The sequence below is a fragment of the Lepisosteus oculatus genome, chromosome 1 (assembly GCF_040954835.1).
Source record: "Lepisosteus oculatus isolate fLepOcu1 chromosome 1, fLepOcu1.hap2, whole genome shotgun sequence".
NCBI classification, from domain to species: domain Eukaryota; kingdom Metazoa; phylum Chordata; class Actinopteri; order Semionotiformes; family Lepisosteidae; genus Lepisosteus; species Lepisosteus oculatus.
The window spans coordinates 18,527,076-18,554,961 of NC_090696.1; the positions used below are offsets into that span (position 1 = coordinate 18,527,076).

Sequence of the window (27,886 nt, forward strand, 5' to 3'; positions counted from 1 at the left end):
ACTGGGCTGGGCTGGGCTCTTATCGCCTCTTGATTCAACAGCGGACTCCCTGGAACTTCCTGGTCACACGCAGGACTGCAGCAACGCCAGGGAAAGAAACACCGCCCTCCCACCAGCACTGAACTTCCTGGGCTTCCCTGCAGCCTGTCGGAAGATGAAGCCTGGCTCGGGGGAGCCCGTCGCCCTTCACTCGTTCTTCCCCGCGCAGGTACAGGAGTCATCGTCGTGAGCCAACAGGTAGAGAAACATGCGGCAATTTCTAAACCACGTAGAAAAATACCACAAAATACTGCTCTTGAAGCCCTGTAAACAACAGTTTAAACCCAAGAAGACTGTGGACAGTAAAAGCAGCTCTAGTCACAATACATTAGGGTAGTTTTCAGTAGGGAATGGTGTTTTTTTTTTTACAGGTGAGTGTCATAAGCATTCATGCATCAGAGAATCTATTCTTCTTTATTATACAGTTACCTTTAAAGCAGGTACTGTAACTATGGGTATGGCACGCGAGAACTGATGACTACAAATGCCAAACACTAACCAGATCCAAACACTAATTGCTGGTGTGATTTAACGACGCAGATTTGAAAATCTGCCCTTCAGAGTTTCTAATGAAGGTTCTGGAGGGATGACAACAACCACTTTCACCTCTGCTACTCTAGCTTGTAATTCTCTGTAACACTGTTTCCTGAAAACACTATAAATACCTTCTATATAACTCTCTCCTGCTCACATTTGTTTTGCTGGGTCCCTCCTCCAGCCCCTCTCCTCCTGTGCAGCAGCTGCCCCTTGGATAATTGCAGCCTGCAGGAGGTGATGCTGTTCTTAGAGAAAAGAAGCGAAGCTGAAATATTAAAAGTGTGCAGCTGACACTCTCCAGCTCACAAGAGGGGACTCCCCACAGACACCTACTGCTCAGCACGGGCATGGACCTAAAACATATCGCAGCAGGACCCCATATCCCAGCAAATCTACTGCACCTGATCTTCCCTTTTCTGAAACTTGCGCCCACTGGATGAGGCTGTGTACTGTTCTTTCAGAGAATAAAGGATGTGTTGCCCCACTGCATCACATTAAATAACTCAATATGCGATTGGGACCTTAAGCAATCAATGACTTACGTTTACAAGTGTAAATGGACCTTTTGCCAAAAGGTGGGGGGGGTAAAACAAAGATTAAGACACAATAAACCTGGACTGAACTCAAGTTCACAACAAGTCATTCACAAAGAATAAGAAACTGGAAAACATTTACTTTTTTTTTTTGTCCTGAGTCATCCTGCAAGGACAATTACATGAGTGAAACATATTGGGTGGTTAGCAGGGGCTCTCTTCCAGAGCATCAGCTGGGGCCTGGAGCACTAAAGGTGCCAGACTCTCACCTCTGAGGGTGGCCAACCAGTGTAATTAACTGGTACCTTTAAATAACCACGGTGACTGCAGAACTGCAAACGTCTTTCATTGGCTCAAACAGTAAATTAATACTGTCAAATACTTTTTTTTTCCTGAAGCTATAACCATCAGGCTCTGGAGGATTAGAGATGCATGTGATCATATTATACAAGAGCTGATGACCTCCCCAAAACTTAATCTGGTTGTTTTTTTGCAGGACGTTGGCGTCATACAGCTCCTTTAGAATACAATACAACAGGCCTTCTGAACAGGAAAGGAGTGTAACTATGCTTTTTCGTTTGCCCGAGAACGGAACTGTAGAAATATAAGACGTGGCGCTGAAGTGTTCAGTCTCAAGCTCAATCAAGTGGGAAGGATTCAATCAGGTGGCGAATTCTGGTTTATCTGTTCTCTGATCAGAAAGTTGGGGTCTGCGGTGACTGGGGCTGGCTCTGTGCCCGACTGCGCTCTCTCTCCCTCTTTGCTGGGAGGGTTAGTGACTCTCGAACCCAGGCATGGGGAAGGAGCGGGCGAACTGCTCCACCCTCTGCCGTAGGTCTGCAATCCTGGCCTTGGTCTCGGGGTCCTGCAGCAGGAATGTCTTGAAGTCCTGGAGCTTGGCTGGAGTGGAAAGAAATGGGGAAAAAACTTGAAGAGCCCCAACAAGACTTCCCACTTGCTTTTGCAGATTGGGCGTTCTCTCTCTGACCTGACAACAGAACAGTATCGCTTTCCTGAACCTAGCCAGTCCATCGGCAAGAAAAAAAGAAAGGTTTTATAATTACCATTTTATAAGTTCCATAGATATCAATTATTTCAAAAGAAGCAGGCGTTTTGCTTACAAATGTGGCTTGGGTACCCTCGTTTTAACAATTAAAGGGGCAGATGTTAACATGAGTAATTTGATCTCACTTTACGACCAGGAGATAGTGTTGAAAAAAAATTGCTGTGCTTGTTTAAACGATTCCCATAAGAAAAAGGTGCACCAACACTACTTTTAACATCAGGACTTGAGTTTCTGTGATTATTGGAATGTGGTGCTGCTAATATTGCTGACTTAGGGTCCCTAAATCCCCCCTCTCCCCCCACCCCTTACCCTGCGGCACCACTGCCGAGTCCCTCACCTGTCTTCTTCTTCACATCGATTGCGATCTGAAAGCCCTCATCCATGAAGTCCACCACCTTCTCAAAGTCCGCTTCCTTGAAGTGCCGGGACGTCAGAGCCGGGGCTCCTGCAGCCATGGACAACAGGGGTATGTCACTGCAGGTATGGGGCAGGTACGCCGCAAGCACAGACGGGACATTCATGATAACTAACATGAGAACGCAGTGGGGGAAGAACTGAAGATCGATGGGTGACCTCCAAGCCTGTTGTTGCCCTGCTCCAGTTAAAGACACTCAACCCTGCCGGTTCTCCTCTCTAACCCATCGTGGGCGACTGGAAATAGAACCGCTACCTTCTTCCCTTCAAAACTACTTTTGTTCTGGCTCTAAACTGAATGATCACATGCTGACAGAAGGCTTTTTATTACCCTTCTGTAGTGCATATACAGCTCGCAGGAGAGCCACAGCCCCACAGGTCATAGAACTTTGCTCTGAATAGGCAACAAGCAAAGACTTGGAAAAGGTTCAAGTTCTAATTTAACAAAATAATTAGGTCTAATTAAGTCATTAGGTGCTCAGCTGGAATGATAAGCAAAAGGCCCGGTGGCTGTCAAGGACCGGTATTGCAGATTTGTATCCATTAGTTACCTTCTGACTAATTCCCCTTTTGTTCTCAGGGACCTACAAAGTCCAAGTTTTAGTTGTCTTCTCTGTAAACTAAAATCTGCACTCCCAGCATGCCTGGCAGATCATACCCAGTCTTAGCCCCCCGGGGGTGAGGGCACTCTTGTCCCCAGGGCAGGTGTTCTTGTTGGCAGTGATGGACACCAGCTCCAGCACCCTCTCTGCCCGGGCGCCATCCATCCCCTTTGGCCTCAGGTCAACCAGAACCAGGTGATTGTCTGTACCGCCTGCAAAAAAAACCCCACAACAAATGCCACTCAGCTCGCTCCTCTCCTCCGCCCCCTCACAGGCCCGACCCTGCCCTTCCCCTCCCCTCTGTGTAGTCAGCGAAGTTTCCCAGTACATGCTACGCAAACAAGCTCCTCCTCTTATCATAAGGCTGTGAATGTGATTCGATCATCGGACCGTTCAACTACTGTCTACCAAACGGTAGCATGGCCTCTCCAAGTCCAGCACCTTTCTTGAGTTGGTAGCTAATTTAGGATCTTATCCAGCTGTTTCTTGAAAGACGCCAAGGTATCAGCTTCAGCAATATGGCTGGGTATCCCATTCCGTACGCCACACTCCCACAACACTCTGCGCTTCTAGCTCTTGGTTTTTAAACGAGCGTCTCCCGTAGTTTCCACTTGAGCCCTCTGGTTTGTGTCACTGTTTATTCTGAAGATCGTCAGACTTTGTTAACGCCCTTAGGGTTCTTCCGCTCTGGGATCATGGGGTTCCCCTACAAGACTAGAACGCCCAGCTGTGGTTGGTACCTGACACCAGTGTGTAGCCCTTCTTCAGCAGGGCGTTGGACATGGCCTTGGCGTTGCGCAGGACCTGGGCAGAGTACTCCTTAAACATGGGCATGGCAGCCTGGAAACACAAGGAAGGGTGGGGGTTTGTCAATCAAGAGAGAAGACTCTTAAGATCTGAACATGCTCCTGAGAATGAAAACTAGGAAAAGACTTTTCTAATATAAGACGAGAAAGGTTACAGACAAGAAGATGCCATCCCGCTACACAGCCAAAATGCTGCGTTTCTTTTCTGTTCCTCTCAGCGTGGAATAAACCTTTAGCTGTTCCTTCGGCTAATTTGGTCGCCAGTAGTTAACCGATTCAAGGATCTCATCTTGACTTCTCTGAGGAAACAGCTGGATATCAGATTCAACAATAGTTTGTTCCACACTTTCATAAGCCTTTGAATAAAGAAGTGCTTTCTGTTTTAAAGGCACTTCTACACAATTTCCACTTGTGCCCTCTGGTTGGTGTTCAACTTTATTTTTTGGGGTGGCAAAACGATTTAACCTGACAATAAAAAAAGCAGTCTTGGCAGCACTTCAGCTTAGTCCATGGCTTAGTTGGATTAAACAGATAAGGATCTTGTCTAACAGCGAAGGGCTTTTCACATTCCCTGAATGATCGTTCAAATCTCATCCTCGATTCTTCTGTAGCGCAGTCACACCTCTGATCTGACAAAGACACTCAACTGTCGGAAAATCACGAGGCATCCAATCAGCTTTCCCCTCTTTTCCGCACTCCCCCCCCCCTCTCAGATCCCTCAGAGAGTTTACCGTTTACTCTCCTGGCTTCAGGATGTAATTGCAAATTGCTCCTTGCGGTACCGCCTCCATTGAAGCTTAGTAGGGGAGCCTAGACTAAGCGTTGGTCTAATTCAAAACAAACAACACTATTATCCACATAATGTGAATAAAAATAACAGTAGCATGTTCTTCCATGGAAACAGGGAGAGACAGAAGACAGAGGTGAAAGGGGAGAATTTTTTGTGCCTCTGGATTGCCGTCTGCTGAGGGAATATTTAAAGATCTGACACAGAACTAAAGCACAGGTACTTCAAGTGTACATCTTTATTTAACATTTTATCCATATCTGCAGGCACTGAACACAGACATTAACCCCTGTCCATGTACTGATGGGTATTGTGACAGCTGTGTATTTTTATTTGGTTTTGGTTCTTTTCCAACTTGCCCTCCATTTCAGTTATAATTACCAGTATTATTAATTTATTCAGATTACCACCATCATTCATGTTGTTACTGCTTAAAAACAGCCCTCCTCTTGATGAAAAGCACTAAAAAGCTGGAGGTTTCAACAGCAGCAGAGTCTCCAAAACCACCCCGATTCTTTTTTTTAACCCACTGCATGTAATGCAGTCCTTAACAAGAGTTCAAATGCAAAACAGTGCCCCAGTTCCCCTCCAATCACCGCTCACCGGGTGACGAACGCAGGACTTCTGACGTTCCTTCCCAGAGTTCTTATCTCAAACACCGCCAGTGCAGGAGCCCCAGAGCACGAAACATTTTAACACTCTTTCAGATCAAACGCCTGGACTGTACTGGATCGCAGAGGGGCAGCCCGAGCCCTATAGCTGGGAAGAGGATTTTGTGTTTAACAATCCCCAGCACCCTTGCCGATCCCAAGGCGGAGAGCCAGACTGACCTGCCTGAGTGCCACGGCCACCCCTGCGATGGTGTGGTTGTGCGGGCCGCCCTGCAGCGAGGGGAAGACGGAGAAGTTGATGCGGTCCTCCAGGTCGTACATCACCTCCTTGCCCTTCTTGTCCACGGAGCGCACCCCCTTCCGGTAAAAGATCAGCCCGGACCTGTGCCAGACACAGTGGAATGCCTGGGGTCAGCCTACGGAAATTGTGGGAGCTCGCTGGCCTGACCCCAGTCTGACGCTGCTGTCTGAATGGTCAGGTACATGACTGCACAAAGCAAGGTACTGCTGTTGACCACAGGCACCACTGACAGGTGCAACCTGGTACAGGTCTCCCGTCCCGGGACTGACCAGGCCTGGCCTTGCTCAGCTCCCCAGATCTGGCCAGATCAGGCGAACAGGTGGTAAACAAAGCAGTGGGGGAAAGATGGAACAATCACCTCATCTTAACCAGACAGGTATGGCCATGAACAGCTTAATGGAAGGAAACATGACCCTCTCTTAAAACACCTTTAACTTCTCTTAATTATACATGAATTAATGACCATGGAAGTGCCCCTTATAGGCTACAAGGACCACCTGCAGCAGTTTAGTCTCTGAATGGTCTCAAGCCCACACAGCTGAGTCTGACTATGATCAGGTCAAAGACAGGAATCATGTTTTATCAACTGTACACTTTCTCTTTAAAGTCCCGCCCTCCCCCAACACTGTCCACTCACCTGACTCCACGGAGGGTCTTGTGTGTGGTGCTGGTGACAATGTCAGCATGTTCAAACGGGGAGGGAATCACCTTGGCTGCCACCAGGCCACTGATATGAGCCATGTCCGCCAGCAGGTACGCGTTTACGTCAGAGCATACCTGCACAAGGTAACGGAGACAGCTCAGAACACACCTGCACAGGTAACCAATGAAAACTGAGACCCAGAGTTTGTTTTCATCACGCAGAAAATCACTGAACACCTGCACAGGTAGAAGACGAACACACCTGCAGAGGGATGAGAGCAACAGACCAGAACATGCTTTAACAGGAAAGAGACAAGCAATGATCAGAGAACACATGCACAGGTAACAAAACAGCTGCAAAAGACAGCAGTGAATCTGAGAATGTAAGAAAAAGAAAGCATAAAATCATAAAAAAAACAAGAAGCAGAGGTTATTTTTCAATAAGAATGCAAATATACTGGAGATAGATTTTAAGACAACTGCTCTGGACGATTGTGGTTCTGACGCCTATTTAATCCATTCTTTAACCCTAAAGCTAAGGCTTTTTCCTAATTCCACCCGAATGCCTGAATTTAGAGAGCTAACAGCTGGAGAATGAGAGCTCTGCTTTGTGCACCTGAAGTCTGTTCTCGAACGGCAGCGTTAGAGCAGGAATGGGACTGGGTTAACCCCACAGCTCATCTGGCAGCACAAGCAGCTGTACAAGACAAGACAAGACATTTAACATCACTGTGTGCAACTACCCAAAGCTGCAATGCACTCCCCAGATCAAGAGACAATCCTCAGGTCTGCCACGGATATACAACATATAAAGGCAGACTGCAATGCAGACAGCACCTCAAGTCCGGGTTTGAACCCAGGGCCCCAGAGCTGTGAGGTTGCAGTGCTAACCACTGAACCAGTGCCATCCCTGTTTGAGCACGCTCAGTCTAAAAGGCCTATTAGCCAGTCAGCATATTCAGGTCGTATTCCAGTTAAGATGTTTCCACCCCAGTGCTAATAAACCTCGTCACAAACAAAACAAAATTCAAACATTTCACTGGGCATATTTCTTAGCATCCAATTAAGAATAATGGCCTGCACACCCATCCCAACCCCTCTTAATCAATATTATTCATTTTTCCTTGCTGCATTAAGTCCTGTTATTATGCAGTTCATCAGAATGAGATGCAGCAAAATAATGGGTTCTTAATGTGAGGGAAGAGCTCTTGACATCCAGTAGGGCAAGCTGCTTTTCAAGTGACAGCAGTGCAAATGCTGGCATGTCTTCTTGCAGGGAACTGAGAGTCAAGCCTGCTGCCCTTGTGGCAAAACCTCGAACCTGGAGAGAAAGCAGCCAGCCATGCCTGTAAAGCTGTTCTATTGAATGCAAAAATAATCTATCAGGATCGAGAGTTTTCACCTTCAATTTCATCAACATGTGTATGCTTCCACTCACAGGAGACCAGCTCTCCCTGCTGCAGATGTAGGACGTGGAAATAACCCTCCTGCTCTCAGCTTTAAATACATCTTTACCCAAAGAGTGGTGGGGGTGCGGAACAGACTTCTTAGTCCTGTTGCTGAAGCCGGTATCCCAGCTTCTTGTAAGAAATGGCTACATGAGATCCTTTCATCAGGACAGAAGGCATTACTTTAGACAGAATTGTGGAAGTATGGAACAAGCTTCCTAGTCTCGCCAATACCCTGGCCTTTTTTCAGAAATAGGTGGTCACAACACTTTAGTTTTGTCTTCTCTTGAATACTATAATGCCCTGCTTGCTGGGGTATTTAAATCCACATTGCACAAACTACCAAATGGGCACAATGTCTTATGTTCAGGATTCTCCAGCTTGGAGAGGTCAGTCCCGTTAGGTCTTATAGGTCACCTTGCAGAAGACCAAAAACACTAGTAAGTTAATGATCCAACAGCAAGTAAACTTAAGGAAACCTTGAGCCTTGTTGGATGATTTTGGTTCCACATTCTTTTTCCAACCATTTTGTCTATCCCAGCAACCAACAGGCACAAAGCAGGGCTAAGTTCTTTTTAAATTCTTTAAATTGAACACATCACAATAACACTTTCCAGGGCTTTATGAATGGGTGATTTAAGGCTGACCACTAAAACCTTCTAGATAGGGCTCTCCAGGACCAGGGACAGAGACCCCTGCCCTATTGCTTTCAACAGCAGCAAAGGGGGGGGAGATTTTTTTATCAGTTTATGCCAGAAAAACCAGAGCATGATGAGCAAAACATAGTGTGTTGCAGAGACAAGGCCAATGAGCCGAACAAATTATTGCTGCTGCTCCATCAGCGGAAAGTAAACAAAGAAATCAGCGAGGGAAAAATGAGGAAAACCCATGGAAAAGCACGCAGCACCTTTTTCATCCTGGCGTAGTCGATGAGGCGGGCGTACGCGCTGGTTCCCGCGATGATCAGCCGGGGACGGAAGAGTCGGGCCGTCACCTCCAGCTGGTCGTAGTCGATTATTCCGGTCTCGAGCTGAAATGGCACAGAACCAGGCATCAGTGACACCACTGCACAGTGTGGGCGGGGGGATGCTTCATCCCTGGGACTTACATTTCTGTTAATCTTTGCATCCACCCATTTTCCAAGTGCTTTGTCCCATAGAGGGTCTTGGGGATGCCAGAGCCTTTTCCAGCAAGCAGCTGGCACAAGGTAGGGCACACATAGACACAGACACTCACACCAGCGCTAATCTACCCAGAGGCCAATTAACCTACCAGTATGATTTTGGACTTTGGGAGAAAACCAGCACACCAGGAGTAAACCCATGCGAACACAGTGAGAACATACTAACTCCACGCAGACAGCACCTCAGGAATTGAGCCCAGGGCCCCAGGGCTGAAGGGCAGCAAGTAAACTTAAGGAAACCATGAGTCTTGAGAGACAGTTTTGGTTCCAGGGTCTATTTCCAACTATTTTCTAACCGCTTCTTCCAATTTAGGGGTCGCGGCGCAGCTGGAGTCTACCCTGGAAAGCAACAGGCACACAGCAGGGCCTCCTAGTTTGCCACCCAAAATCTCTTTCGTCTTGGTGGGCTGTTTTGGTCTTTGCAGCATTACAAGCGACAGCTGCAGCAGACCTCCATGTGATGCCTCTATTCAGCTGCGAGCGTTGTGGGGCTCAAAGCATGAGACAGTGCATGCTGACAGAACAGGTTTCATAAGGCAGAGGCACACTATCAGCACCTCTTCATGAAAAAGTGGCAGTGGCAATGGCAAGACAAGTTCATTATGGATAGCAAATTAAAAACCGTATTAATAAGCATGAAAATCATTTGAATCTCATCTGTCTCAGGGAATTTCTTATTTCACCAGCAACAAAAGAGTCCGCTACATAAGCACAGATGGTATAGGATGGGAAAGTCTTCACTTGAACTAGAGTGAGAAGCATCACCACAGTCCGTCTTCTTCTCTAAAAATTGGAAACACCAATTTTTAAAATATACTCCAAATTAAAACCAGCAAACATGTGCAGGGTTAAATTAGAATACTATCTTTTGCTCATTCATAGACTGAAGAGAGCTATACAATAGTGGCTACACCTAAAAAGCAGTTACTAGATCTCCTACCACCACAAGGCCCTGCTGAGCCTGGAGCTCAGCACATAGCTGAACCCAGAGAAGAGCCCACTCAGCCAGCTGGCCCTGAAGCTCACCGCCCTGAGCCACACCGACACCAGCTAGCCTTGAGAAGGCACTGCTACAACACCACACAAGACGACAGTACCTCACCCCTGGGACACAGACAAGCACAGTACTATCTGGCATACTGCTAGGCCCAGAAAAGACAATAGGCACTGGTCAACAATCTAACCAGGGTGAGAGACAGCAAGGAGGACAGAGTTTTTCAACACGCATCTTTTCACCGTTCCTACTCAGTGCCTGCAGGGCACCCTCCTTCTACCCATAGCACAGCAAAAATAATTTTACAACTCATATGAATCATATGAAGTAATCCTAGAGTGATCAACAATTCACATCACTATGCCCCTTTCACATAGACCTCATATGCAGTTCGGGGTCAGTGGCCCAGAGCCTATCCCCGGAAGCACTAGGGGGCAAACCGGGACACACACCCTGGATGCAGAGAACACACAGACACACACTCACACCAGGGCCAGTTTTCCTAGAAACCAATTGATTTACCAGTATGTCTTTGAACTGTGGGAGGAAACCTATACAAACCTGGGGAGAACATGCAAACTCCACACAGATCACACAGAATTGAGCCCAGGCTCAAGCGCTGCATCGCAGCAATATTCATTGTGCTGCCCTGATCAATAATCATTTTGGAGAAAAAAAAAATAACTGACCACTAATTAATTTCCACTCTTCTTAAGATTCACATGCATCATTTATGAGCCTTTTATTGACTTACAGCGGGGACAGGTTTCCTCTTGCTTCTTAGAAAACAAGCTGTGAAAGTGCTATAAAACCCCTTAAGGTTGTAAGTTGGAAGGTACTGAAAAAGATGACAGTAAGCTGGAAGAGAGGTAGATAAGGGGCAGTAAGAAAAACGGTAAAAAAAAAACAGCTGGTGCTCCTCTGCAGCATTTATCCAGTGTCTTCTCAGCTCCACGGTATATTAACTGATCCCTCCACTCCATCAAACACCTCTTCCTCCACGACAAAGCGGTCTGGGCCACAGCCTGTCGATTTTCTATTAGTTCCGCGGCGGTGAGGTTTTGTCGGCACCTCAATCACCGCGCGGCTGAAGAGCACGGACGCGCCCCCCCACCCCCCAAGGCCCTGACAGCGTGCCAGCTAAGAAGGACAGCCGGGTCTCTCTCTAGGGCCCCGAGTCTGGACACATGACAAGAAGGGGAATTATAAATCGATAGAGCATCTCACACTCACTTTCAGCTTGTACGGCATGGACTCGAAGTAAATAGATGTGGCTGAAATCCTCTTGACGTCAGACATGTAGCCGTGAGTGAGGCTGTGGGGAGAAAGACAGAAGAATTACTTTCAGAGATCTGAAGATCTGAACCCCCACCCTCGGTGACACCCCCAACTGTCCTCAGAACCCGAACGCACACCGACACCCCCACGTGTCCTCTGAACCCCAACCCTCGCCGCCACCCCCAAGTGGCCTCTGAACCCCAACCCTCGCCGCCACCCCCAAGTGTCCTCTGAACCCCAACCCTCGACACCACCCTCAAGTGTCCTCTGAACCCCAACCCTCACCGCCACCCTCAAGTGTCCTCTGAACCCCAACCCTCACCGCCACCCTAACCTTTGCTGACACCCCCAACTGGGCTCTTAAACCCCCACTTTCACCAACACCCCAGTTAAGCTCTGAACCCCAGCTGACATCTGAACTCCCACCCTTACCGACACCCCCATCTAAACTCTGAATCCCTGCTTCGCCCCACACTAAACCCCTCTAACTGCCATTTGAACCTCATCTTTTCAGACAAACAAATCATCTACCTGAGGGATTAAGAAATCTAGCCTGCTTTGAATTGAAATAGTTCAGTTATGGAAATAATTCTGTATTTGGGACACCCAGGGCTGTCTCAAGGGGTGGGCAGGTTCTTTTGTGTAGTGTTGGCGGCAGGGAGCAGCGCTGAGGTGATGAAATAGCTGCCTAACTAGCCTGGTCAAACAGACATACAGAACCGAGCAGAACTACTAATCGCCGTTGTTGCTAATGCTATCGCTACCATCAGGTGTCTCAATGCGTCCTTGTCTTCGTCGAGATCACTGCCTGTGTCCGTTTCTTCTTTGCTCCCGGTTTTTACAACGAACCTTTCCAAAGACCCTTTAAGGGCCACATTTGCTTGCATCCTCCCTCTTCTGCTTCCTTTTTCTTTTCTCGCACCCGCTGTAGTATTTTCTAAATCTGGCCCTGTCTCTGCTTGTGATCGCCATTTTCTCACCGGCTCACTTTTTTCCCAAGCTAGTTGAGTTGTGCTGCAATAACTTTTAGCTGGCAGCCCATGGCCTATGATGTAGTGTAGTTAGAGTAGGACAGGCCTCCAGTTCTGAATAAAGCATCTGCTCTCCCACTTACTTTAGATTTCACCTCGAGTTAAAATAAAGAGTTTTGTGTGGAGCTTTATTAAAATATGTATTTTTATGTGCGTGTGAAGCGGGATTGGGGATTGGGGGTGTCTGGTTGGCGCGGGGGCCCTGGGAGGCCGCCCCCTTTGCCCCCCCTTGAGACGGCCCTGCGTACTCCCAAGGGACAACGACAGCAGGGGATACTAACTGGCCACCGTCGGGCAGGTCGAGCCCCATGATGCGGTCGTGAGGCTGCAGGACGGCCGTGTACACGGCGAAATTGGCAGGGGAGCCGGAGTAGGGCTGCACATTGACCCCCCAGCATTTGGGGTCCAGGTCAAAGGCCTCCAGGGCTCTCTTCTGGCAGAGCAGCTCAATCTGGTCGACCACTTCCGCGCCACCGTAGTACCTGGCCAGGGCAAAAAAAAAAAGGCGTGAGATGCAAAAAGAGGGCGGGGCAAATGGGAGGGGTTTGGAGATAAGGGGAGGGGTCTGTGGGGGTGGGGCAAAGAGAGGGAGGGAACATCTAGGGCAGGAGGTGGGGAAACCAGCACAGATCAGTTACAAAACACCTTCAACAGTAAAAATCTCAGTTGTGAAAAACAGACACATTCTCTTAAAAGCACAAACTTCATGGTGTCCTGCCACTTAGCATTTAACGAAAACATGTTCTGAGCAACAGCTCCTCACAACCCTTCTAGAAGGTAAATTAGGAGATTAAAAAATGAGAAAAGCTGTAAGAAGAAACTAAAAAGGAGAAATAAAGGCTGAGACTTCCGGGATGCGTTTCTGTTTCCTTCCTGGACTGTTCTAACATGTTTAGGAAAAAGGGAGAGGGCCACACCAGCATGCATATGTAAAGAGAGGGGCCACAGGTCGCAAATTAAAAAGGCTCAGAGGATTACATTTATCAGGCTGAGCCAAACAAAAGGCTTGCAGGTAAGTTGCTGGGGGTTCAGGAGGAGCAGAAGGGAAAATAAATCAGAGGGCTTTCAGTGTGTCAGTTAAATCCTGGCATTGCTGCCACTCCTGAAGCAAGACTGAAGCTCTAAGCCGATTTGCGCGTTATTACATTTCTGCAGTCAGAGGCTTTCCTTCTCCTCCACCTGCAGGCACGCCATTGTGCCGGGGCTGAATTTATTGAAAAAAGGATTCTCCCAAAATGAGCATTTAAGAGGAATTAAAGCAGTTCAAGTCGCCTGCTTTATAAATCCAATCCTCTCTTTAATGGGGTCTGTCAAACAAGAGGATTTAGCTAAATTTGATAATATTCTTAATTCCCTTTTATTTTATTTATTTGTTCTTGGCTTAACCCTGATGACATGCAAGCAAAAAAAAAAATTATAATCAAACGATCAGACCCCTGTCTCTGCCACACAGACGAGCAGGCCAGACCTGCTTGTGTGGTATTAATCTGCAAGGGAATCTGTGTTGACAATGTTTTCTATTTCTCTACTGGGAAGAGGAGGGCTGTGTACTGTGGCAGAGAGGCACAGCATGGGAGAGAGGCGAAGGCCTAGACAGGCTTGGTTTTTAAAAGTTTATCAACAACAGATGGTTGGCAGGACCACCAGGTCTTTCTGCGTCGTTTCATTTATATGCCAATGATCACCCACACTGCAACAGTCTCTCTCTCCCGGGCTAGCTGTGTGTTGCAGGCTGATCTATGACTCTGAGACGCAGCGAAGGGAGAAGGACAAGATCAGCAGCCAAAAATAACGATTTGCACAGAGGCGGTTCTCAAAGTGCCCATGCACCTCAGTCCCCCGCGTGGCAGGCCTGGCAGCACAGGGCCGAAACAGGTGCGACTGCATACTGGTGTGCAGGCCGGGGGACGTGCTGCACAGTGCAAGGCAGCGATCCAGGGTGAAGGAGGCACCATGGAGCAGGCATTCAGTCACGCCAGGCCTGTCGGGGTTTTTGATCTGAGTGTTAATGCACGTTCACCCAGCACGGCTATTCATCTACACCAGCTCACTACTAGCTTAACCTGGCCAATTTATGAAACAAGTAAAGGTTTATTCTGCGCCAGAAAAAAAAGAGAAGAAAAGAAACACAAAGTTCTGGCTGTGGAGCCTTCTTCGGGTGGAACCAAAACGTTTTGTTTCTTTTCCGCATGGAATAAACCTTTACCTGTTCCTTTGCAGCCTACGCAAGCTGATGCAGCTACCTACTTGAACCAATTTAAGAAACCTTTCTAAGGTGCTGGTGCTTTGAAGAAGCCTACATATGCCACAGACACACCAGCCTTCCAGGAGCAGCACCGCAGACCTGTTACAGTGGTGACGCCACCACGTATATCCCAGGGGGCCCTGCTGTGCAGCAGCATGCACGCTAGGCGGGCTCACCTCTTCCCCGGATATCCCTCTGAATACTTATTGTTGAGACAAGAGCCCATGGCCTCCAGGGCAGCCCTGCTGCAGAAGTTCTGACAAAGGGAAGGGGGAAAAAAAAGAAGGAGGTTTTAGAATCGTTCATCATTGGCTCAAGGGCGGGAGAACTGGTGGTGGGGTAAAGTAAGATCAGAAAAAAAAAAAAACAAAGATAACTTTTTTTTTTTTTAAACGATCACCGCTCTTAGCGGTAATACATTCAAGTCAGCCCGTCTCAGGGTCAGGGTCAGCGCTGACCCATTCATTAAACTGCCAGGCCCATCAGCAGCACTTGATGGAGAGGGTCCTGGCCAGGCGTCTGCGAGATTGCCCGCAGCCCGGCCAAAGGGGGCGGGAGGGGGGTCAATGCACGGCCCTGCACACAATACAAGGCTGCTATTCAGCAGAGAGTGACCGGTGAGGCATCTACTCCTCGGGCAACGACACTATGCAAGGACGAGATGGACTATGCAAGCCGACTGGGCTTCCCTATGTAACCTCCCTATGCTGGGACAATGCAAATAATTAATTACATAAAAAACTTAATTTAATTGTAAAATGAACGCAGTAAATTACTTTATTTCACACATGATTTACCTGTAAATCCCTTCATACTTTAAAAGTTTAAAAAAGAATGAATGGAAGGATTTCTTTGAACTTCGAGAACTATAAAAATATTTAATAAAAAATATTTTTTTCCCCACTAGAACTTATTTCAAGAAACACAATTTTTTCAGTTTTTAACAGTGGAGAACCTGTAACAGCACAAAAGCCCCGATAACAAAAATGCAACAGCACTTTATTAATACACTCCCAGAGATGGAAAACCAGATAGAAACACTTCAGAGGTGCCGTGCTCTTAAGCATTTTGGCGACGTGGCAAATCTTCAGCATGAGATTTTCTGCTTTTGGAAAAGAACATTAAAGCGGTTTGAAGAACGCGGGCGCGCATATTTTGGAGAACGTGGCTTCCAGGCTCTGCTAAGGATTGCGGATGAGCACATTAAAATGATCTGTATGAAAAGATAAGCGGGATTTAAAAGAAGATCTGAGGAGGCAAATCAACCAGAAGATAAAAGACGGGGCGCAGCGCAAACCCGTGCGATCTGACATCATTACATGATGGTGTCGGGTGTGATTTGATCTGACACGTGGAATTTCATTATTCCTGGCCTGGTCTGGGTTTCTCACACTCTCTGCAGCATGGTGTATACATTGCAGAGCTCTGCTCACACTGCATTTGCTTTCACTTTAAAGTTTTCCTTATGAGGCCTTTTACCTGGGGACTGCATGGCTGCGTCTGTATGAAAGCCGGAGTGCACACTCCTTGCAGGAAAGCTGGGGACGGGGCCGGCAGGGTTGGTCAGCAGGACACCAGTCTGGAGGCTGTCAGGGAACCAGCGGGCAGCCCTGCCCCTTCACCCGCCCACCCGCTGTGTGAACGGCCCCCCGCTCTCCCCAAGACGCAGCTAGCGCGCGCCGAGACAAGCCAGCAGCTCCTGCGTGCTTCTGCCCTTCAGGAATATGCTAATCTCACGCCGCAAGATCTCAGGGAAACGAGGCAATTAGCGGGGCCTGCATCTCGGGGGCAACAACACAGGAAACGGCTTCTGCCGTATGCTGTCCATCACAATACGTCAACTCCACGACCACATAAAAGGGGGAAATTCACTCAATCAAGCGCAGCGGCTAATGCCCTTTACTGATGCACCCCATTGCCAAAGGAACAGCACAAAGGTGTGAGGTCTTCTTCGGCAGGGAATCACACAATTATGCCATATTTTAAGCAAACCTATTGGCAATGGCAAAAAAAAAATACTGGAGCACGTGGCAAGTATTTTTATGCTGGTATTGTCTTGAACTGCTACGGCAAGCTGGAAGCATCACCATTCCTCCACTATTGAATCTGGATGCCAAACTCAGACTGTTTGACGGAAGAAATTAACCGAAAAAGGGCTTGAAATTGGCGGCTCATCCGTGCATTCCCTCATGCAGCACTGCACCTAGCTTTCCAGCAGGTGGCGCCATGCCATGCCAGTACCGTACCCATCTGCCCAATGGGTACCCGGGAAAGCGACTCGTTACCTCCGAGGCGATGAGCTCCAGGCCGCGCAGCTGCCGGTCCTTCTCCTTCTGCACCAGGTCCCACATCTCGGGGTCGTCGGCGGCCAGGCTCTCCCGTCCGGTCCACTGCGGCCCCTCGCTCCGCTGGGCCACGGGCTGGGCGTGCTGACCGCGGGCGCCGGCCACGGTGGCACAGGGCAGGCGGCGCACCAAGGGCTGAAAAACACACACGGCGGGGAGAGTGAGGCTCACCAGGCGGGCCGGATTACACAACACACACCCAAGCACCCACCCCTTCAGAGCCGCGTTCGGATGCCTCCGCGCACCACTGCTCCAACGATTGTGCGCGCCGCGGTTCACCAAGAGGAGACATGCCGATGACACCTCCTCCAATTTCAAACCGTTCCACTCAGTCACGCTCACTTGTTTGGGCTGTTTGGCATCGTCTCAAACTTTGAAAGTAAGTTTTACAGTAAATGGGCTGTTGTCGTGTGTGGGTGTGTGTGTGTGTGTGTGTGTGTGTGGGGGGGGGGGGCGCAATGCCATAATTTGGGAGGTCCACTCCACCCAAGTCCACGTCTGCCTGCAGCCCCTGCTATACCAAGCCCCCCAAAATGAAGCCCCTACTATAGTGGAGCCCCCAATACGCCACACCACTATGAAAATATGAAAAAGAAATTAAATTTGAAAGAAAACTACCCATTCTGGCATTTGAAGGATGCCTAATGAAACCGTTAAAGCTGACATTTTCACAAGATTTGCAGGCTTGAAGAAACGGAGGACAGAAAGCCACCTTTTTATTTTTTTTTTTGAACTCTAAAACCTTGCTGTGATCTGCTTGAAAATGTCACTGTAGATTAGTGGGGGGAAAAAAGGGAAAAAAACAACAGGAAATCTGCTGGGCACTTGTAATATTATTTTTCTTCTCCTTCAGATTTCTTTCCAAGAAGCGTTTACTGTGTTTTATTAGGAAGCCAGAAGAGACAATCCACTGTTAACCATGTTGGAGACGGAAGGCTGCTCTGTAACGGCAAAATCTAGCACAGCGTACACAAGCGCGCTACAGCATTTCTCAACTTGACTGAGATTAATGGCAACTTTTGCTTAGATTTTAATTAAGAAACCACACTGGCTCAAACCTCTTAAAGAGGTAGATGGCTCTACAATGCATAAGACTATAAAACACTGGCTTGCACACTTAACTAGAACTGGAGATTGGGAGGGGATTCTCCACTCATGGGACGACAGGCAACATTAGCAGCTGCCCTAGACAATCCTGACTTACTAACAAAAGGAGAGGACCTTGGATGTGGGTTCAATCCATTTTGCAATCCAATTAAATTATTTTAAAGTTGTGTTTGCTTCCTATTAATCAAGGTGTGACTGATAGGTCTCACTGCTACCCTCTCACCTGTCCAGGTGGTGGGACGCCTGTGCGCCCTCTCAGCTCAGTGAGCCTCACCTGTCCAGGTGGTGGGACGCCTGTGCGCCCTCTCAGCTCAGTGAGCCTCACCGGTCCAGGTGGTGGGACGCCTGCACCCTCTGAGCTCAGTGAGCCTCACCTGTCCAGGTGTGTGGTGGGGTGTGATCGGCAGGCCTAGCTTTGGTAAACGGAGGTGAACATAACCTTAAAGGTATCCCAGAATACTTTTTAAATCACACCCGGGTCTCCAGCTGGGAACCAGCCTCCCAGAGGAGCAGGGAACAGGAAATATTAACGGAGCTAATGGAAAACTAACAAGATGAATACAATTTAAGAATGAAACTGGGGGGGAGGGAGGATCGACTACTCCTGCACGTTCTTTTAAAAAGAAGGAATAATTTCATTGCTTGGCAACACAGCCACAGCATACAGCACCTGTTACGCGAATCAAAGCCATTTTTCTTTTCAGGGACAGAGCCCTCTGCTGTAATCCAGACAAGCAGGACTGCACAAATGGGAAAAGCACACAAAAACCTCCCCACCCCCTCCCCAACAATAACATATCACAGGCAACTAAAGGAAAAACGTCTTTTAAACTGGGTTTCTCTGCAAGCAAATGGTGAACGCACAGGCGAAATAAACCTGCTGCGATACCCTACAATGGTTTTCCGTGCAAGCCAAAGTCTAATCCAACAGCGAGAGCAAAGTCCCCCCTCTGCACAGCCCTAGGTTAAGCAAGGCAGCTGGCAACACTACGGCAAAGCCCTATAAATTACAGATTTAATCTTTAGCCTCTTGAATCCTTTAATATAATATAATTAGAACAGCCGCGGCAGTCTTCAAGATATCAATACGCACAGCACTGCCGGCTAATTATGCTTCTATCAGCAGTATTCCAGGGAGCTTTAGTGCACTTCATTGTCCACATTCAGCATTTCCACTTATCAAATCAAGGCACCCCAGCGTTATTTACAATTTTATTAGGAGAAAACACAAAGTCCGGGGAACTTGTGAGCTCCCCGCCCACCTCTTCTCCTTTCAGCCCCATCTTTCCAACAGCCGTGGGAGCGCGGCGAGGATCAGGAGGGAATGCTGGTGACGGGAGGGTGGGATAGCCCGGGATACGTTAAGATGGGAAGTTAAAAGGATGCAGCAGGAAAATCCACTCGCCAGTTTCATCCCGACTCTAATCCAAGCCTCATGCGTGCAGATGAATGCTGGAATAACAGAAGAGGGTCTGCCCCTGATCTTCTGGGTCCTGAACACGGGACTCAGGAGGGCTGGCACTTCAAGGAGACCCACAGGTACAAAGTCTTTTCTAGGGCCTCCGAACAGATAACTCCCATTGCAGGGCAGTTCACTCCATGCCACAGTTTAGGACAAGCCGGCTCTTTCATAATCCAGAGGAAAGATGTATATTTCAAGATCATTTTTCGACGCTTTTATGAAATGTGCACAGATGTGTCAAATTTAAATGAAACGTACTGGGTTTCTGTTTCACCAAGGTAACGAAATACAACCGACCTGAGGCAGATAACAGCCATGTCTGTCCAATGGGAGTCTTGCCGATATTTCCCGGAAACTTAGAGTAACATTTCTCTTTGAGCTCCCGTTTCCCTAGAAGTCTGTGCTCATGATTGTATACGCACTTGTGATGTATAACTTCATTTAATTGTGTTATTAAAAACCAATTAAAAACATAATTAGGAGCGATTAGAAATCCCTACATGGGATTTCTGTTTTCCCTGTTCTGCAACAGTACGGTGCATTGTGCTTAAAGCACAGGCCTGTACTATCTCTCAGTTCTGCCGAGCTCAAAACCCACCACGATTTAATTTTCTGTTCAAGAGAGGACAGCTTAAGTGACCTTGATCTGCAGTGATCTCTTAACTCCGAAAGTAATAAGCAGAAAAAAAAACAGAAGCAGTCAGGGTTGACTGTGAAACTGTGCCTGAGGACAATATTTTAAATAATGACGAGAATGCACAACACCTAGATGTTTAAAAAAAATGCCAACAGCTGAAATGTCCAGACAGACTGATACTGGTTCGGCTCTTTCATAGCCAGTCCTGGACTTTGTGTAAGTGTGAAATGGTGCCTCAGGCAGGTGGACCTATTTTGTTTTCTCAAGAGCTCACTCAATCTCTCCTCTTGTGCTCCGAGGCAAATCTGTGCCAGAGGTCTAAAGGCGAAAGATTGGAAAGGTTAACAGATTAATCCACAGCAGCACCAGCAGGTGACACCTTATTCTGAAAGCTGTCCGGACTTAACAAGGCCTGAAATCTCGCAAGCCAGCCCGACAGATCAAAGAAGCGCAGGGAGACAGGCTGGCCACATTTTGTAAAGCTAAATCACATGGGTCATTAACTTCTGACGGGAACTGTCCTTTGCTGTCTGCGCCTTCCGTGGGGACACAGAGCGGCCGCGCTCCATTCGTCGGCCTAAACTCCCACTGCGGCAATGCAGGTGCCTGCAACACTGTCGGACCTCAGAGTTAGTCCGAGGAGCACCAACATGCTCACCACACTGAGAAAAGCCGCAGGTTCGTGCTTCTTTGTGTATTTTTGAAAGGGCCGTGACGACGGCGAACACTCACATTTTAACTAGAAGAAAAAAGCATGTACAGTACCTGTACAGGCTCCCCATGGATTTCAGAAGAAAATCTGAAACACTGCTGCTCAGCTACAAAGGCTTGCATGGTCCGATTTCTGAAGACATCACCGACACGTTAACTTCCTACCCACCGGAACCAAAAGCTTTAATTAAAACCGTCATCTTATTTGCTTACACTACCAGAAGTTAACGGTTAAAAGTTAGAGGTATGCTATGACCATTTTTAGAAGCTTAAGGTGATGCAGCCTTTACTCCAGTTGCGCCAGTGAGGACCTGCATAGCTGGGGGGCAATTTCCGTGATGGACTGGTGTCCCATCCAGGGAGGAGTCTGGGAGAAACTGGGAAAGACTGGGACAGCAGGGAGCAGGATTGGAAAGCCCTGGTTTACAGGGTGAATGACTGGTCAGAGCATGGAGTAGTGGAGGCGTCCAAGGCTTTGTGGCTCCTTAGCGACCCCTACTGTTGGCCAGGCGCCAGCGTGGCTGCAGATCACAGCGGGCAGGGCTTCTGTCCTCCAGCTGGCACGACAGCCCTGCTGGTACAGATCAGGGACACAAAACAAAAATTTGCCAAAAGCGGTTTATGAATACTCTCTCAATGCCCACCACCAGCTAATCTAAATCTAGTGACCCCCAAAGGGTTAAACAAAGTGCGAATCCCAGTTTAAAAAAATCTGAAAAACTAACAAAATTAAAACCAACAGGTTCATGCCAAGGTTCCCTGCTGCGTTGTTTTTTTTTAACTCCAATCGGGAGTGGGTTTTTTACAAATGAGGCCTGTCACTCGGACTCCTGCCAACAATAATCAGCCTTTTTGCCAGCAACGACAATAAAAAGCAAATATATATATAAAAAAACACCTAGGAGAATTGACAACTGCCAGGCTCATCAGTCAGACTGACAGGCGATTCCGCTCACCTGTCACAAAGTAATAGGAGCCCCTTGGTTACAAATAGTCCTTTTGATTGCAAAGTGAAACAATACTATAGCAAGGAGCAAAATCCACAGGCAGCAGAGAATGTCACATATATAGTATGCAAACCCACAGCGTGTCCAGTAATAAAGTCCACCTGACAGGCTGCTTCTGATGAGAAACGCCTGACCATCATTCAGCAATCCATCTTCTTGTTTTTTTATTAAAAAGCCTAGTGGATCAAATAGGAAAACGCACAAGCATCACAACTAATCTTTCGAGTCCTCCCGGCCAACGTGACCTCCAATGGCTGACTTCTGCACACCATCGGCATAGCGTGCCACGCCATCAGATTCTGAACCTTGGATTGAGACCCAACTGCACGTGCCCAGAGTCATCACCTTTTTAAAAAAAAAAAATCACAAAGACGACATTTTCTGCAAGTGTTTTTTCCATGCAAAGACAAAGTAACAAAAAAAAAACCTGACACACAGTTTCATTTTGAAGAAATGTGATGCGCAGAAAAGGTATTTTTTGCAAGTTACGCATTGTGACGATTTTGGGACGTTCCACTGTCCCTCTATTTATCCAAGACACTGATCTGCGACCTGAATATTTGATGTTAAACAGGTTTTAAAAAAAATTATAAAATACACTGCACTGGCACAGAATATCTCCCCCTGAGTAAGAAATGTGCTACAAAAAAAAAAGATTTTAAAGTTGCAAAATCTAAGTGGACTTGGTCTTTAAAATTTTAATGGAATATTTGATACAGCATGATCTGGGTCACTATTTTTTTTTTGACACCATGAATATGTATTTATGTCAATGTGTTTCAGATTGCTGCCATTTTTGCACTAATGCGTGATGCGGATCCAGCGATTCTGCTTTGATGAAAAAAAAAACTGAGGAAACGTACGGCACTATCCCGAAGTAGGAATGCCAAAAGACAGTGCCATCTTAACGTGACCTCTCACTAATAATACAATAACAAAGAGTTCTGGTATGCAGTAAAACTATTGTATCAACTACACAGTCAAAAGTGCAGTTTGAAACCATGAAGGGGCACGTCCATTTGGAAGAATACATTTGCTGGATTTGGCCCATAACATGTTATCCAGGCTGATGAAGAATCAGATGCATTCCTGGACACTTTAGGAATGTCCTCCACTGTCAGGATCTGAATCTTTTTGATCTCGCACACAGAGGACTACAAGGGGAATCAGACACAACCCAGTGGACGTCTTCATAAGCAAGTTCGAAGTTCCAGAACAGTGAAACATGAACCAGAATGCACCAGCAGAAACTATAGAGAAGTGTGTTTAATAATACTGAGAACAGGAGGAACAAGCCATTCCTCTATGCAGTCGAACCCCTGGCACCTTTTAAAAGAACAGCTCGACCGAGATTCTTAGATCAGTTACTAGCAGCCAGACAAGCTACTGCATATGGGTCAGTCTCCTCTCGTTTGTTAAGTGTCTTGTGTTTTTGGGTTCAGTGAAATTCCTGATCATGTGAATCACAACGCCTTTCATCTGCACTTATTATAATTAGATTTACCAAAACTCGAGCCCATTACACAGTCCTTGAGGTTCGGGGTTATAGCTAGAAATGATATACTTCCTGTTCCCTATTAGGATTGTCACTTTAGTTTCGTTCCAAACAACAAATGCTAAAAAAAAAAGGAAAAACTAGACATTAGGAGTCTCTCTTCTACGTTCTACTAGAGCACATGGCATCGAAGCCTTTAAAAATCAATCAGCTCAGTACAGCTGAGTGGAAAAATCATTCGACGTGAACTTAATTAACATGAATGTCTTTTTTCAAAAGGAAAAGTTATTTCTGGAAAAAAATGAACTATAAAAAAGGGAACTTTGAAGGTCAGAGCCTAAAGCAAGGGTGTGTGCAGTGTGTCCAATGACCACCCCAAAGAACCCCCTTCTCCTACCCAACTCCCAGATCCATCTCTCCTCTCGTCTCGTCTCACTGCGGGTGGGGGGGAGTCTCGCTAGCTTATCACTTGGGCCAAAGCACGGCCTTTTTTAAAGCTCCATAAGAAACCTCTTACTGTATGTGAATCAGCTAGAGGGCAGCGAAGAAAAATCCAGCAGATTTTGAAGTCAGTTGTGTGGAGACATGCAGATGGCACAGCGTGCCGAATCAGAGGAACAGGGCGCAGGGACAAGGGACAGGGCGTGACACAGCAGACCTGCTCTCCGGGCCTTGTTTAGACCAGGCGAGCTGCTCTGCTCTCCTCAATGACTGCTCGCTCAACTGCTCCCCCGGCTTTTTTCGAAGAGGGGGGCAGTAGAGTTAAGAATCGAAACAAAGCCTTTAGCTAATGGATCTATAAACGAATCGCATTTACAGGTAGCTAATAGTGGGGTTTTTTTTGCGATCCACCCTATGGAACAGTGCAACTTATTTTTTTGTTGACAGGCGAGCACGCGATGGTCAATTTGGAGAGCTGAGCCTTCTTTAAAAAAAAAAACAAGTTTGTAATTTTCTATATCCAGGAGGGTATTTTGTTGCGGTTTACATAGGGGATTTCAGCCCATCTCCAAACAATTACCAATAACTCAATGGGTCTGTTGGGATTTCAGCTTAGGCCTTAAATCAATCGCTAACTTTCAGCCATCGAAGACAGACTCTGCCCATCCCGGGTACAAATCAACATCTGGGAGCATGTGCACATTCTGGGGGAGGGAGGCTGCCCACCTCTTCCAGCAGGACCCCACAGGCTCCCTTGATTTCAAGGTGACTTGTGTACCAGAGAGCAGCTCTCTTCAATCTCCGCCTGTAACGTCAGTTACAGCGCTCTTCCGGCAGCTCTGCTCTGGGACGGTCTCGTTTCCTGACTGAAGCACCCCCGAAGGCCCTTTTGTCAAGAAAGCAGCCAAGCCACCGCTGGAACTGTAACTTCCCCCCTCCAGCAGGGGGCGCCCGACTCCGCTCCCCAGGGGCTGGTGCCCAGCAGGTTTTACAGGGTCTCTACAAATCTTCAGCTTCTCCACAACTGGGCAAGGCTTCAACTTGTCCGATTAAACAAATAAGGGGTCCCATTAGGAAATGAAGGGCTCAGATGGAATGAAGACCAGAAAAACCTCAGGCCTTCCGGGACTGGGAATGTGCACCCCTGCTCTGCGGTCAACCCGCCATGCACATTTTTCAAGATAATGAAGGCCTCTATAGGTTACAAAGGCTACATGCCCAAGTCATGACAGTCAGGCAGTGCTGGCTGCTGCTGCTGCTCAGTCCTGCATTTAATGAATGATCAGTCTCCCAGCTCCTTTTACAGCCCATCCCCACTATGGCGTTTATCCTGGAATAAGGCAATGCAGCAGGAAACAGGTGCATTGGAACAGCACTTGGAAACAGGTACGTTACTAGAACAGCTGTTTTTTTTTTCCCTGCAATTCCTGTTCTCTTCAAAGCCAAACCAGGAAAAAACACACACACAGTGAGGTTTCTGTAGGACCGGCCCGTGCTCAGGTGTGGACTGCCTCCGCGCCGTTTTTCAGCCCCGATTCCCCAGCTAAGGCCCGGATTTTATCCGGACCCGGTTTGGGCAAGCCAGCACGCAGCCCCGAACCAGAACCGGATCGCGGGACAGGAAGCCTGGAGCACGCGCCAGACTCCACAGCCTCCCAGCTCTGGGACAACCTGGAGTGGGGCGAAGACACAGACACATGCCCAGCATGATCACCAGACCCTCAAGGCTTCTGAGGTGCCTGGTTTCACCCCTCCTTCATTCTTAACCTCCACAAACTTCGGCTGGAGGGGGGGGGGTATGTGGGGGTGAGCTGCCAGCCCCTCTGATCAGGCCCCCCTCCAACGCCCACGGTGTCACATGCGCAGCACAGGTAAGGACGCTGGGAGGGGGGGAGGGGGGGAGGAGCTGGAGAAACGGGCTCCCTTAGTCCCGAGACATCATTCATTACACCGGCCTGTGCTGCAGCAGTACCGCGCGCGGCTCGCATAACGACAGAAAAACACATAAAAAAAAACAAGGCAGTATATTTTTCACAAGGTCGCGCACTTCATTACAGACGATTACCTGGCTTCCTGTCAGCGCAGCGGGATAAAACATTGTCGCATGCGGACGGTTCAAGGACGCTCTGGCAGCTCCCCTTACAAATGACACTCTTGTGTTTTTAAACTGCGCAGAAAGCAGCACACGAGGCTGATCAACACCAAGAGGGAGCCCACTGCCAGCAGACCTGGGCCCAATTCACAGAGAGACCCATAAACCTGGTAACGATGCATATTCAGACTAATATCCAAGACTTTATTGCGGATGGAGTACAACGCGAGATGTGATCAGATTTAGACCAACACCAGCTGTGGAAGGGAACCCGCATCTCTGTAAGGCAAACAGAATCATTACTGGACGAAAGTGACCGACCCAACTTCTTTCTTGAAGGAACAAGTAATAGGTTTATTCCATGCTGAAAAAAAAGAAGAAAGAAAACACAGCGTTTCGGCCGTGGAGCCTTCTTCAGGTGAACTTCTTTCTTGACAGCTGTAGACCATATCGCTGGACTATCCCAACACCTTTTGGTCGGCTTGTGTCGGCCAGCACAATTTGAAAATGATTCTAAGTCTTGTGATGTAATTATACTCGAGTAGGCTTTACCTCTGTTGTGTCTTTTTTAACTGTAGAATATACCACTGGTCCAAACGCTGATGACCTACACTGACCATCTATTTTAATTTTCTTCACATTAAAATAGATAATTAGCGCCTGACGATAAAGGCAAAAGTAAATCACAAAGTAACCCTCCACAAAACTCCGGAATAAAAACAGCTAACACTTAATGATGTCCGAATCAGATTATTATGTACACGTAAGCACTTTTTAAAATATAATAACTAAAAAAAAACTTTGCGAACTTTCTAAACCGCCAATTCCTAATTCTGACAAGGAGTTACGACTAGTTAAGTTGGGTCGCCGACACGATCTTTTTTTTTTTACTCTCTTTAGTTTTGCAGCCGCGGTTTTTAAGATTCAGGATGATGAAACTGCTCGTCTGCGGTTGCATCATGTGAGGTGCCAGCTTGGAAAGTGCACTCAGCTGTTGGGAAGCCGGCAAAAAAAAAAAGTTTGAAGGCTCCTCAGTTTTCTCTTAAAATTACACAAAAAAACACCCCCGTCCCTTTTCAAGCAATCCAGGTAAACGCAGTCCCGCAGTACAAAAGCACTAACGTTTAATTTATTCTATATAAAGAAAGCTCACATTCATACAGCATGGCCTCACTGAAGATATAGATTTACAGTCAAAGCGAGGAAACTAATCGTCAACTTTCACTTTTCCAGCACGCGAAAAAAAAAAGGTTATATAACGAAGTCGATCGATACAAGGTACAAAGTTTCGCAACTACCCACTAGTTGTAAAAGCAGAAACAAATCGATATCAGTTCAGCAAGAAATAACCACGGCGGTATCATCAGCACCTTGAGTGCAGCTGGGGGGAGCGGGACTGAGCTGAGTAGCAGCTCATAAGAGGCTGAAGAAACTACTGGAGCAGAAAGTTGCTGCAGTGGCTCTTGCAGAGGAGACGGTGCCACGTCTCGGCGCTCAACACACACAGACCTCGGCAAAGGAGGACGGGCGGCACAGCCTGAGAGAGCCTGGGCGCCTGGCAGCCATAACGCATGTGCCATTATTGCACTGGATAAGCACTGTATTGAATCGTCCAGGTCACACGTGTTTTAACAGCAAAACCCCCACAACTGTCTTCTTCGCAGATCAAAGCTTGTTTAGTCCACAGCCACTTCACTGACAGGCTCTTGGGACGAATAATATACTGTATATCGGCTTGTATAAAAAAAAGGCAATAGCTCAAGTCAAAGGGAAAGAAGAAGCCTGCTCTCTTGCTTTTTGCTGCACTGCACTTTTCGAAACTGAACACTCGTGTTTACGTCTCACACTATTTACTGCGAGAACTATGTTTGATAAAGAAAAGCGACAGACTTTTCAACGCTTGGTACTTACACGCGCAAACTGCCTCAGCGTCAACGACAGCATGTCTAGGGTCTTTCCGAGAGAAGTCTTGTCGTGTCGAGGGAAAAGAGAAGAGTTGTAGCCAAGTACCACGTTGATAACACAAACCACAGGCTGTCAGGAGGAGGAAGGCGCATAAGACCACGGGAATG

At 47.4% G+C, this 27,886-nt stretch overlaps 1 protein-coding gene across 1 annotated transcript; it reads right to left on the reverse strand.

Moving 5' to 3' along the window:
- Positions 1–1,229: 1,229 nt before the first annotated feature.
- shmt2 (serine hydroxymethyltransferase 2 (mitochondrial)) lies at positions 1,230–27,886 on the reverse strand. Its single transcript, XM_015344326.2, has 12 exons — positions 27,726–27,886; positions 16,803–16,997; positions 14,694–14,773; positions 12,554–12,754; positions 11,197–11,278; positions 8,694–8,816; positions 6,334–6,473; positions 5,615–5,777; positions 3,932–4,031; positions 3,248–3,403; positions 2,513–2,620; positions 1,230–2,009 (listed from the first exon to the last, which is right to left on the reverse strand). Exons 1-12 carry the CDS (start codon positions 27,756–27,758, stop codon positions 1,882–1,884), a joined length of 1,509 nt encoding a protein of 502 aa, XP_015199812.1. The 5' UTR covers positions 27,759–27,886; the 3' UTR covers positions 1,230–1,881.

Coding starts and splice junctions, on each gene's coding strand:
- shmt2 (XM_015344326.2), bottom strand. CDS start 27,758: ATGCTGTCGTTGACGCTGAGGCAGTTTGCGCGT. Junction 11,279..12,553: donor GACCTGCCCGACGGTGGCCA/GTTAGTATCCCC, acceptor TTCTCCCCACAG/CCTCACTCACGGCTACATGT. Junction 2,010..2,512: donor CGATGTGAAGAAGAAGACAG/GTGAGGGACTCG, acceptor TTTCCACTCCAG/CCAAGCTCCAGGACTTCAAG.